At 41.5% G+C, this 13,332-nt stretch overlaps 1 protein-coding gene across 1 annotated transcript in view; it reads right to left on the bottom strand.

Moving 5' to 3' along the window:
- ADGB (androglobin) overlaps window positions 1–12,649 on the bottom strand; it is a gene marked incomplete at both ends in the record, with an annotated part of 113,720 nt that extends 101,071 nt beyond the window's left edge. The window contains 2 exons of the mRNA XM_080941730.1: window positions 493–655; window positions 12,576–12,649. Coding sequence (XP_080797856.1) covers window positions 493–655; window positions 12,576–12,649 — 237 coding nt within the window. The remainder of the gene's footprint in view (window positions 1–492; window positions 656–12,575) is intronic.
- Window positions 12,650–13,332: the final 683 nt, after the last annotated feature.

Here is a 13,332-nt window from a genome sequence, read left to right as displayed (position 1 = left end):
AAATGGAACAACAGCCAACGGTCTGTTTTATTTTGTAGCATCTCACGCCAGTTAAAGGCTGAACATCACGGGCCAAAGTGGATACTAAGAGATTTTTGCTAAGGAGTCAAATATTGGTTCCCCATTGTCCGAACCGGTTCCCATTGTCTAAACCAGTTGCTAAGCCCGCTCATTTGTCTTTCATTTTCTCTTGTATTTCATGAGGATACCATCGTGTTTCTTCCCAGACCTTTTCCCAGGATAACAAAGCTCGGAGAAACGAAGAGGTAACACAATAGGGGAGGGGACTCAAAGGGAGAGTAAGGCTTTCCTTTTGGAATGGAGATCGGAGAGACGGAGGAGTGTAAACTCCTGTTAATAACTGCATCATTATTAACGAGCCGGGGACACAACTAGGGGGTAGAACTTGTGTAGCATGTGTAAGACCCTGGCTGGCTTCCATCTCCGGGACAACAAACATGCTCATCCGCAGCCTGAGCCACGCCTACTTACAAAGATGGGACTCTTGGCAGCCTTGTCCTTCTCCTTCCCGCCTTTGCCTGCATCCCACTTTTCGGCATTTATGTCTGCCTCGCTCCACTCCGGCCAGATCGGGAACTTTCCCTTCTTCTGTTCGGAAGAACCGGGTGGCACATTGCTGCCAAAAGAGTAGACACTTGTGAGAGTGAGTTGAAGAGTCTTAATTAAGAATCTTAACTAAGCTACTGAGATAAAATAGTGAGTTAGTTGCAGAGCATAAACTGAGTGATCTTGTCAGTAGGGTAAATTGGGTACACTTGTCAGTAAGACTGTCGACATGTGACAATGCTAGAGACAGAAAGAACCACAAAAGGCTTAGTGTCCTCATATAGGACACTCAAAAATGGGTGTGAACAGAATATTGTCTAGTTTCATAGAAATATAAAATCATTAAAATGTAACTCATGCTCATAAAAAAAATCTTATAAGAATAATAGGTTTTGGAATATTCTCACAAATATGACTTTGGTTTTTCTATATGTGGAAGTAGTAAATGACCATTATTTTGATTAAAAAAAAAAGCTAAATAAAAAGGACTTCCGTTAAGCGCCACATTGTTTACTATCATCAGATCAATGTGAAAACTGCAATTTTTCCTTAAAAAAAAACACTGTGTATATTATATTTTCCATCTATTTTTATATGTTCTATGTCCATAAATGCTTATCTCTTATTTTATTTATTGTACTATATAATTTGCATCATATTACAATATATTAATATGTAGTACATATTATCATATAATATCATAATAATGATTTCATAATATCTTCTATTATACATTTTATTTAACTAAGCATCGATAACTTGAAATTTCAATTCTGTGAATTTTGATTTTAAAGCTTTTTGTTTTTATAATACTATTTATTTAATTTTATTCTATGTGCATTGGTGTTTTGCCTGCATGTGTATCTGTGTGAGGCTGTCAGATCTTGGAGTTACAGACCGTTGTGAGCCACCAAGTGCTTGCTGGGAATTGAACCCCAGTCCTCTGGAAGACCAGTTGGTGCTCTTAATCTGTGAGCCATCTCTCCAGCCCCAGCTTTTCACTTTTCTAAACAAAACTGTCGGTTTTATTGTTGCTATTAATCTTGCACAGTTTTTTCTTTATACTTTCTTCTCATTTCTCTTCTTTCTTTTCTTCTCTTTTCTTTTTTCTTTTCTGTCTTTCTCCTAATTCCCAAGATCTTTTTACTTTCTGGGCTCCAACCCTGCCTGGTACACAAGAAAGCCCCAAGGGAAATGGAATGACTTCAAGGTGGAGGCCATTGGAAGGGGGACCTCGCTAGCACCCTCAGAGGCTCCAAGTAGACTGGTTCCCAGACACTTCTGTTGTAACCCAATGACCTGGCAGGAGGTCCTGTCCGGGCTCTGCCCCCAGTATCACTCCCGATGCTCGTTTGGGTGGTCTGAGCCTCACACTTGAGCGACTTGGGCACTCAGGGCCCCTCTTAAGTCCTTTCTGTGCGCACTACAGTCTTCATATCCCACCATCCTATTGGCTGACGGCACTTTTGTTAAAGTCAACCCTTCTTCCTCAGGAGAACTGGGAACCTGGGTTGGCCTCTGCCGAGGATATTCCAACAAAGGTCTCCAGGGCTGTGCTTTCACTCAAAACTCTCCGAAAAGCAAGCATAGTCCAGATTCAAGCCAACCACTGCTTTGTAGGGAGAGGTAGAGGAAATGCTAGGCAAACATGCTCTGGGGACAGCCACGTTCTGCCTGGGTGATGACTATGTTCCTCCCCACAGCAACCATGAGCCAGAGGGTGACCTGAACTTCATGGAGACCAAGTTCCTATTACAATGCTCAGGGGTTACGCTCAGTTTCCTCATCCCTCCCTGTCTGAAGCCACAAGAGTTCACACTTCCGGTTTCAGAGCTTGCATTTTTAATGTGCTGTGTCTGGGCATCCTCTGTGAGTGTCCCCTAGAGCCTGCACCTTCACACCTTCACGGCTGCTTGCAGAGGTTGGAGGGTTTGTTCCTCTTTTATGCTCAACATCTTTCCCCGTATGCATTAAAGCAAAGGATCCTGTGACACTGCCCAGCGTTGCTTTAGAAGACGTCGGTCATCTATAATTCTTCCTCAGTTTTGGGTCCCAAGTTTCCCATTCTTTTTATAGGTTTTCTAGTTTTGTTTTTGTTTTAAGTCTCAGTCGGCTGCATGGTTAAAAATAAAATCTGAGAATATGTACATTGTTTTAAGAAAAATCCCTAAGTAGAGTAGCACATCAAAATATATAAGAGGTCAGGAGGCAAAAAGTAAATTTTCAGGAAAAATAGAACATTCCTTACTACTAATAGAGAAACCCGGGCAAGTCCCAGGAAAAGGAGTCTTTACACTATTGTGTTCTACTTAGTGCTGCAACAAGCTATAGGTTAAAAGAAAAAATGACATTGCATCAAAACAAACAAACAAATAAATGAAAGACCAAAGATAAGGTTACATCCTTTAGAAAATGAATATTTTTGGTTTGTTTGTTTGTTTGTTTGGTAGGGGGGATTTCTTCATATAGTTCTGAATGTTGTTGTTTGTTTTTTTGTTGGAGGGGCACAAGATCTCTTTATTTAGTTCTTAATGTCATGGAATTCCCTATGTACGTAGACCAGGCTGATGTCAAACTCACAGAGATCCCACCTCCTCTGCCTCTTCCTCTCTGGTGCTGGTATTAAGGTGCACACCACTACACCCAGCTCTAGAAAGGTTAATAGTCTTAGAAATTATTTTTAAAATGAAGATTTTATTTTTAAAGAAATAAAGGCTCTTGGAATATCTGCCTCTGTCTGTAGCCAGTCACACTAAGTCAAGGCTTAGTCCAAGCTCTTGAGCTTTGTAACTAATTAGCTGCCTCCTTGGAACACATCAACTGTATTTCAATTACTTTTAAATACTATTTATTACATTAAATACATTTAAAGACTATTACTTTAAAAGATTCCAGGTAAGAGAGTCAAGCCAGTCTGTGGGATTGTTGGTATCATTAGGCAAACTTGACAATGTTCAAGTGTAGCCCAAGGTCGAGTACGCCGGTGTGTGCGAGTTTGAAGCTGGCTTGCAGAAAGTCTAGCATAGCTGAGATCCTTTTCAGTGTTTAAAGTACCTTGTGCCTGTTCTCATTGATTCTGAGAACAAGGTGATTCTTAAATGTGCTTTATATTTTTTAAATTGTTATGTGCATGGTTGTTATGCCAGAATGAATGTATATGTACCACATGCCTAGTGCCTGTGGAAGTCAGAAGAGGGCATTGGATCTCCTAGAACTGGAATTATACATAGCTAGTTATGAGCTCCCATGTAGGTACGGAGACTAGAACCCTGGTCCTCTGAAGGAACACCATATGCTGTACAATAAAGAAAGATTTGGGAACTTGGGATAATAGGAAATACATGTTGCCAAGTTTTAGAAAATTCAAACCAGCAATATAAAAACCTAAAAGCTATGTATATAGTCAATTTATCTACCAATATACCCAAACACTAGTAGATAATCGTTAACAGCACATATAGAATTTGTATAGACCACATTTGAAGGAAGCATTAAAAAAAAAAAACTTATTACAAGTTAATGGAGAAATTTACAACATAAAATCTGATATTTCAAAGGGTTAAAATGGGATTAAAAACAAACACCACAAGCAACAATAACAACAAAAGTCTTTAGAGAGAGGAAACATTTCAGAGTGAAAAGCTGGCTCTCATAGGAAAAAAGCTAAACCAGAAGAGAGTGTAGACTCCGGGAAGCAGTGCTCGGTGATTGACAATGATCAGTAGACTGATTACAAGAAGCCTCTGTTGTGAATTGTGGGATGAAAGGCTTCAGTGCATAAGTCTTCACTGGGAAGTGGATTCAAACAGTGACAAAGTAGACCTTGAAGAACTGAAAGTCTACCTACCCCAGAAAGGTCGTGAGAAGGAGGTGTCAAGAAGGAACAAATGTCAGAGCCACCTATAAGTTCTTAGCCTTGAACTAAGTCTGTAGTTTACGGTATGACAGGCTGGGCACCTTGAACAGAGACTCTATTTCCCATATGGCAGAGAACTCAAGATTCTAGCATTAAGATTTAGGAGGAGGGGGAGTTGTGGTAAAACTTTAAAACATAGTCAATGTTCTTATTTTGCAACCCAGTGCTAGGGGCCTCTGCTGGCCTCCTGGCCAGGTTGTAGCTCACTTGTAGATTGGTCTTATGTCTCTGGAGAGAGGCCAGGGCTCAGGAGAAGAGGAACATTCTTTAGGTAGCTTCCAAAAGCAGCCATTTAACATAACAGCTAAGTAAGTGTACTCTCAGGAGTGTGGGTCAACTAGCTTCAAGGCCCTTGTCATCCCAGAAAACAATAGCAACTTGATGGCAGGAATTAGGTGTCAGACCTCAGAATATCTAGAAGAAATGAACAAGAAGTGTGAAGCAAAAGGCAAATAGAAAGCCGGGAGGAGCCAGCATCTCAAAAGGAAAGAGTTAAACCCCAAAGAAGAGAAAATAACAACTCTAAAAGCCCTTAAAGTAAGTGCAATTATAATTTTCAAAAAGGAAGAAAGGGGCAGTTGCTACTCAGGGGTGAGATTGGGAAAGCATTAAACAAACATTTAGATATGAACAAAGACCATTTTAAAAAATTTAGTGGTAAAACTAAAAAGTTAAAGTAATTATTATAAAATAACATAAATAAAAGATATTGCATCGCTCTGTGTGTGTGTGTGTGTGTGTGTGTGTGTGTGTGTGTGTGGCTGTCAGAAAGAAGATGTTTAAAAGCTGGTATTTACATAGAAACAAAGAAACAGAAAGTGTGAAGTTCACATGTGAACAGACTTAAAACTGTAACACAGACATACTAGGGCTTCCACAGTGATAAAGTAGTTAGAATGTGGGAATGGGGATAATGGCATTAGCATGTTAGAGATGACTTAAAAAAATATGTAAAATTGACAAAAGATAGGTTTTCAGATCTAAACTTAACCATGTTTTAAAAGATGAATAAGTGATAGGAAGGTGGTAATCTGAGCCTACATAAAATGAAAATACAATCTATACCTATTTATGTAACTGAAAGTCAAATTGCTTAAAATGAAGAACCGTCTCAAATTCATAGTAATAACAGGCACCAGAAAGTAATGAAGTGGGATCTTTAGAATGGAGGAAAATCTATTTGCCAGGTCTGAAGTCAACATCCAACCAAACTTCTATACCAAAGATAAAAATGTTCATCTTAAATGAGATACAAACATGGTAACACTGACTCTACCACAACAAATTCTTTACAAAGCAGACAAGAATCCTGAAGGACTTACTTCAGGAAAACAGGAAGTGAACACATACAAGGACAGGCCTCAAACAGCCAAGGTAAGTAAATTATATAACATGTTAGCAAAATTTTTAAGTTATGTGCTATAAACACACAATAGTGATAATAATAGCTTTGCGCGTTTCCAAAGATATAATCAAATTACATATAAGAAATAGAAGAGATAACAAAAGGAATTCAGACGGATACCATCATTCTTATGTTTCTCTGTAGACACCATGCTGAATAATTACAGACCTTCAGAGAGTGCAGGTGTGTGTGAAATTAGGAGTGCTCTGAGACAGGAGACATGGACCAGAGGGAGCACAAAGGATAGATCTGTGCTAGTGAAGAATGAATTGTAACTATACTCTAGGAAGACAAGAAACTGAGGGTGCAAAATTATTTAGGTGACACAAAATATCTGGTGTATCTGAGAAGAAACCATTTTAGGAAAATGTATCCTTTCAGACTGGTTAAGGAAAACTCTCACTTAAGCTTGTCTCGTTTATTTCTAAGTAATACAGAACACTGACTGCTCTATAGTGGATCCAGAGCAAGTAAATTAAATACCTTGCCTGGTTTGTAATTCAGAAGAGGTCATAATTATCTTTACATAGGGTTGTATCAGTCTACAATTTATAATATTTCATGACTATTATTAATATGATGACTTCAGGAGACATTAGGGCACTATTAACTCATACTTTGCAAAAACAATAAAATGATTTTAAAGTTATTTTTAGCATGTAGTCTTTGGTTAAACCATTGCCACAAATGCATCTGATATGCTTTGATCAAATTCCCATCCTCTGCATATTCTTTCCTTCCTCCTCCCTGCCCCCACCTCTTATCATGGTACAGCATAGCTTTAATCTCAGCACTGAGGGAGCAGAAACAAGAAGACACAGAGTTTGGGGACTGCTGGGAGCAGCACAACAAGACCTTATCTCTAATTAAAATCAATAAATCAGTTAAAAGTAAATCTCAAGTCAATAAACAAGACTCTAATACAGTATGAACTATACAAAACAAACAAATCCTTCAACCAAAACAGTCAGTTCGAAGGTATGAGGTCTTTGGAGACTTTTGAGAACTAAAAAATAGTTGAATCTGGTTTGTCCAGACATAGACACAGTCCGGTATCTCTACTGTAAGGAGATTATTTTGTGGATGCTGGTCACTGTAGGGATATTTAAGTTTCAATAAAATGGGGGCCTGGGATTTTGCCATTGTTTTCTCAAAGCATGCTGTTCAGTGTTGGGGCTTGACTTTTCTCCCGCTGGGAGGAAGCTTATTTATGCAAAATGCAATCAGCATGCCTTCCCGAGCAGTGTGGCTACCTCACACAAGGAGCCTGGATATGCATAGAATTACACAATGGACTTAATCTGCTTTAAGGGCATTCTGAGTCACACTCTTCTGAAAATCAAATTCTCAAGGAACCCCTTTGCAAAAAGATTATTCTCTCTAACTGAAAAATAGTTTTAAACGGGTTGCTATGCTGACCTTTTATTCCCTTAGTTTTACTAAAATTATTTGAATAGAAACTGATTTTAGCAGTTCAACATTTGTGCGTTAAAAAAAAATACAGTGTGTGAGAGTGTATAGAAAGACTAACAATTCAGTTTCTAGTCTCAAATTAGGAAGGCTAGAGGCACAGGGTTACTAGAGCATAAAGACAGCAGTGGGGAGGGGTATGAGGAATGGAGAAACAGGGGACCTCACTAGCACAGAAGAGGGGGAAGTCACTGTCGGCCACATGGGAAAAAATCTTGAGTTTAGGATGGGCTGGATGGATTGATGCAGCCAAGCATGTAGAAAGAAGGATGGCAGGTGTGTAGAAAGGAAGGAGATTGGCGTAAATCTGAACTGGTATGTTGGGTTTAGGTTGATGCAGAGGCACCCAAAGTTGTCTTCTGACCTTCACATGCACATAATGTCACAAGCATGTTTGCGCGCGCGCACGCACACACACACACACACACACACACACACACACACACAGAGAGAGAGAGAGAGAGAGAGAGAGAGAGGTTCGCACACTACAACTATAAAAGAAGAATTGATTTCAACAACAAATCAAGTCCCTGCCAGAGATAATTCTCCAACCACATCAAATCGAGTGAATTATGACATAAATCTTCAAAGCAAAGACTAGAGGAAGGAAAGCTAAAGGCAGAGCCTGTTACAGTTAAAAGGCAGGTTTTAGCTTCATTAGGCAGAGCTGTTTGCTTTGTGTTTTAAAATATGCAATGGATGCTTACAAAATGTCATAACCTCTGCCAAGAGTTACCTAGGGGCAGGGATTCCTGTGTCCTCTCATGGTACTCTGCCCTCTGGCCCTCCTGTTCTGATTCAGAGGGCTTTATGACCCAGCTCCTAGGCTTGATTCCACTTCGGCTCAGTTGAGTTGCACACACATTCATTACGACACACCGTGCCAGGCCCCCGAGGAGAATAAGAATAAACAGTCCATTATACTAGACCGATCACTTGTTAGCCCTTCCCTCTCCGGGCACCACCCTATCGGAACCTGGACAGCACCTCTGTATGCACTGCCAGGCAAGCACAGATCAGGTCGGTGTTCCCATAGTTCCTTTTCAGATCTGCTCCAGAACCTGTGTCCCATTTCATTCTCCCATGGTTCAAAAAGCAGCATAAAGTTCTGTGGGCCTGTCGGGTGTGTAGTTATGTCTTCTCCATACTCCTTTACCGTTAGAACTCTCTCAGCCTATCCATCGCCTTCCATCCATACAGCTGCATCGTGAGCTAGTGTCAGCATCAAGACCCACCGACCTCTCTGCACAGGCAGTGCAGATGACCTCTGGTGCCCCAAACATTTCCTGCCCTGACGCAGCTGTCCAAGGAGTGACTGTTGAGGGAAATTATGAAAGAGGCCAGTGAGAGGCAACTTCCTCTCAGCACACACACAGGCTCAATCTAGGAGTCTCATGATGTCCCTAATCTAACCTCAAGCAGACACATGACTTCTTTGCTGTCCAACAAGTCCCCAGGGAAATTAAAATGCTACTATAGATTTCCTAGTGGCTTCCATTATGAATTCTTTCCCTACCCAACCTACATCATAGCTCCTTTGATGGAAATTACCGTGTCCCACAATTCCTAATCTTCTGTGGCTTTCCAGTGACTTGACTGTGAGACATACTCATTCAATAATTCCAAATCTTATGAAGAATTAGAACTTGCCCTGAAGCAGGCTTCTATCAATGAAGCTAGCTTTTAAATTTTGTTGGCTGTTCTTAATTGTTGAGATCTACAAAGGTCAACTACAGAAATCACAAAGCCCCCTGTAGTCCTTCCTCTGTCCCTCCATCATTGTGTTTCTGACATCTTCCTTGGTGTGGGCTGTGAGGATGGAAATAGGCCATACATTAAATTCTGACATTCACCAGGAGCTGCAAAGGAGCCTCTCAGCCTATACCTTACTCTCTGTAGTGGGCGGGGCTTTTGTCATATCTCAGAGGGTAAAGCTAACCAGAGGAATGCAGTACTTATCAATTACTGCCACATGGGATAGGATCTCTCTCTCTCTCTCTCTCTCTCTCTCTCTCTCTCTCTCTCTCTCTCTCTTTCTCTCTCTCTTTTCTTCCCCCCCCTCTCTCAGACAACCAAGAGCTCAATGTAACACTCAGCAAGAAATTTACTATTCTATTTTAATTGCTTTCATCATATCGTTGAAATTAATTTTTAAAATAATCCTGTTTTTTTTTTTTAAACATTTCATACCATCAGATACATTGGCCTTTTCTAGAAATTCTATAAAGTTAAGATGTGTGGTTATAAGGGTAGGATTAACATGGAAAAGAGTCACGGGTCTCTCAATTTGAGAGAGGTTTGATGACATGCTGTCACTATCACAAATCTGGCCCATGGGAGCGTTGATTGGCTCTGTTACTGGCTCTGTAACCACTGGAGCCGTAAATGATGTCAAGTTCTCTAACTGTCTCCCATGGTATTATGGAAGACAGTGGCACCAGAATCTAGCTGGACTTCGATCCCCAGTGCTGTGTGAGTGTGTGACACTTCGTTCTGTGTTTGTGAAGCAGCCTCCTGTTTACCCTTTGGCAAAACTTCAGAGGAACGACTTGATTGCTCATCCCCTTCTCTCTTTTAACGCTGTGTCAAAATAGTGATTTGGTATTTAATATTCAATCGACGGTAGCAAAACCTATCTGTATAATATTATATTGTGTAAGTATTTACCATTATTTTCTGCTTTTAATCAATCAAATATACATTTGTATCAGCAGAATTCAATTCAGATTAGAAAAAAAAGATATCTAAAATACACCATCTTTTCCAAAGCAGTCCAGGCAGAGGAGGACCCTTCATCTTACCAGTGTGACCTGCGACCATCACAGGATTCTGCCAGACCAGACACTGATGGAAACTGGAGTTAAAAATCTCATCTTCTTCCATCTGTAATAAACTACTTAATGTTCACAACTTACCACCAAGCTCCTAAATACACGTGAGTCTTTAATGTTGATTAGTTATAACCATCATTATTATTTGGGGAAGAGGCTTAATTTTTTTAAGCTTGGTAAAATCTGAAAATCACTATTATTTACTAATTCAGTCCATTAAGTATTTTTACCAAATATCACCATTCTCTGTCTACATGGGACAATGAATCAGTTAGTCTGCCAATGACAGCCTTCTTAAAAATAATCATGAACCCCCATGACAATTATTTATTCTGAGCAACTGGTCTATACTTCTAATCAATTCTTTTATATAATTATATGAACACCCACAAAAAGCATGTTTCAACACCTACCATGAATGACCCCCAAACCAGTCTAGGTACTAAGAATTTGACAATGTATAAAATAGAAAACCCCCTATCTTCTCAGAACTTACATTAGGAAGTATCTAAAGGTACCCCATATTGGAAAGACAAGTTTAAAAAAAAAAAAACTACATATGTGTGTATGTATATTTGCATGTATGTGTTTAAAGTGAACAAAAACAATAGCAAACATCAGTGATGAGAAACCATGTAGAACAGGAGAGAGGAAGTACTGTGAATTCTTGTTTTGTTTTGGGTAGGGAAGTGGGGACACAATTTTAAATCAGTTTTAAATCAGGAAGCTAAATAAGAAGATGGAGGGGGGTACGATATTTAGATAGAACTTGTGAGAATGGTGGGGGAAGAGTGGAAAGTCTCATGGACCAATGTGGAGGTAAAAGTACTTGTCAACAGAGAAGGCAAAGGGTGTGAAGACAGGTGGAAAGCAGCCTGAAGAGAGATCCTAGGAGCGGAGGGGAGCTAGTCTTCTAGTGTGTCTGAGGGAAGTGAACAAGTGGTAGAGGTGGTGAGGGCCTTGTGGGTCTTGGACTTTCTAGATTGGAGCATCAGACAATGTAGAAACGGCCCTGGTCACACTGGTACCCAGAAGTACCGTGATCCTGTTAAAAATCTACTCTGAAACTTAAGCTAACAAAATGAATGTGTTATCTGTGAGGAATCTAGAAGCTTGTTTAGTTATGAGGACAGAATCTCAACTCCCGACTGTGCCCAGGAGATCAGTTTAGAAGGGAAAGACTCTAAAGACTAAGTAAGCATCAGGGAGAAGACACAGGAGAGATTTTTAAGTAAGAATCAGTTAAGTCTTGTACTGCCCATCCCCCACAGGTACTGCGTGAAACTGTTCAGGATCCCAGTGACGTACAGTTTGGTCTCCCAGACCTGCAATGGCTTCCAAATGGGCTGGGTTCAAACAATGGCCCAAAACCTGTACTGTGGGATAACTGGGTGTATCCAAAGGGAAGAGAGTATCCATGGAAAATAATATGAATCGAGATTGTTAAAAGACACAACAGAACAGAAACACACTACAAACATTTTCATGAGCCGGGCTTGGACCTCCGCCGAGAAGGCATTGGGAATATCGACCTCACGCTACAGGCTTTAGATTTCTGAGATCACTCAGTGTCTGACTTCATCTGATTAAAAGTCTAGAATGTTGGGCTGCTGCAAAAACACAAACTCTCTGCCCTCCCGCCTTTTCTCTTTCCCTTGAGTCCCCCACCCACCCACCCACCCCCGCAGGGAACGGGTAGGTGAACAGGAGATAGTTTTTTAACTAAAGTCTTCCAAGGTGAGTATCCTTTTTAAGAAAGCTCCTGCTTTTGAACCCCGCCCCCCTTCATTGGATATTCTCTGTATTTGCATTTCAAATGTTATCCCCTTTTCCTCCACTCCCATCCCCACTGCCCTCCTCCTTGCTCCCTCTCCCAACCACCCTCTCCACCTCAGTGCCTCAGCTTCCCCTACTCTGGGAAAATGCGCCTTCACTGGACCAAAGGCCTCTCCTCCCACCGATGCCAGACAGTGCCATCCTCTGCTGCATGTACAACTGGAGCCAAGGGTCTCTCCGTGCATACTCTTTGGTTGGTGTCTTAGTCCCTGGAAGCTGTGGAAGGTTTGGTTGACTGATAATGTTCTTCCCATGGGGCTTTTGAACTTTTGAGAGGCCTCTGCTACTCAGGGTTTAAAGAGCTGGGAGAGTTCACAAATGGAAGTTTCCCCAAGCAGGAAAGCAGGCTTTCTGGAAAGGAAATGGCTCTAGGTTGAGGAGGATAAAGGAAAGGCATCTTTGAGACTGGCCCCCTGGACCGGAGGACAGACACAGGCCAAGCTAATCAACTCCTGGTCTGGTAGTTTGCTCCAGGGCTAATCCTAGCTCTGGGTGGGACAGGCCCGGGGGGCAGGGGAAGGGAAGGCACTGGGCGATAGAGGTCCCTTACTCTTTAGATTTATCTGATCCGTGGGCAGAATTGATCCGATGCACTTCTTTCCTTTTGGCTTGTTTGGAAGCCATGACTAAGGCCCACCGTGCAGGGCCCGCTGAGAACGCGCCCGAAGGCCCTCGAGGCTCCTGCGTTTGTGGTTGCCAGGAGACAGCCAGCGAGTTCTGAGAACCGGAAGGCTCCTCCCAAGCGAGCTGGCGGGAGGGCGGGCTCCAGTGAAGCCCAGCCTTAGACCTGGGAGCTGGTGTCCGGGGAGGAACTGGGAAGGGGCAAGCTTGACAGGCTGCTGACAGGGTTTTGCCGCACGTTGTGCCTGGATCTGCGACTCTGAACCTTAGACACAGACTCTCTTCAACTAATAGAGATACTGTCGTTGTTACACTGCGGGCGTTCTCTTAGCTGAACATAGGCGTTCCTTCTTTAAATACTACTGAGTTTGCCAAAGGCTTAAAACAAGAACAAAAATCTAACACCACCACCACCACCACAAAGACCAGGCAGATCCAGGAAGGAATCCATTTGTTTAGACGTTGAGATAAACCAGTGTGTCTTTGTCCAGCAAGGTGAAAGGCTCAATCTGTGAGGAAGCTAAGTAAAGATCTATCATAGGTCAGGATTGGTCCTGGGGCCTTCTGCAGTGATTTTGACTTGGGGTTGGTTCTCTTTGAGCCTCCTTTGCCCGTTTGTTAGTGGGTGATGGTTTCATGTACTCTGAGGATAGAATGGATAAAAAAGTGTTCAGCACAACATGCAA

Source organism: Micromys minutus (assembly GCF_963924665.1).
Source record: "Micromys minutus genome assembly, chromosome: 30".
Lineage (NCBI taxonomy): Eukaryota > Metazoa > Chordata > Mammalia > Rodentia > Muridae > Micromys > Micromys minutus.
Note: the sequence above shows the minus strand (reverse complement) of the source record. Positions and strands in the feature narration are given on the sequence as shown.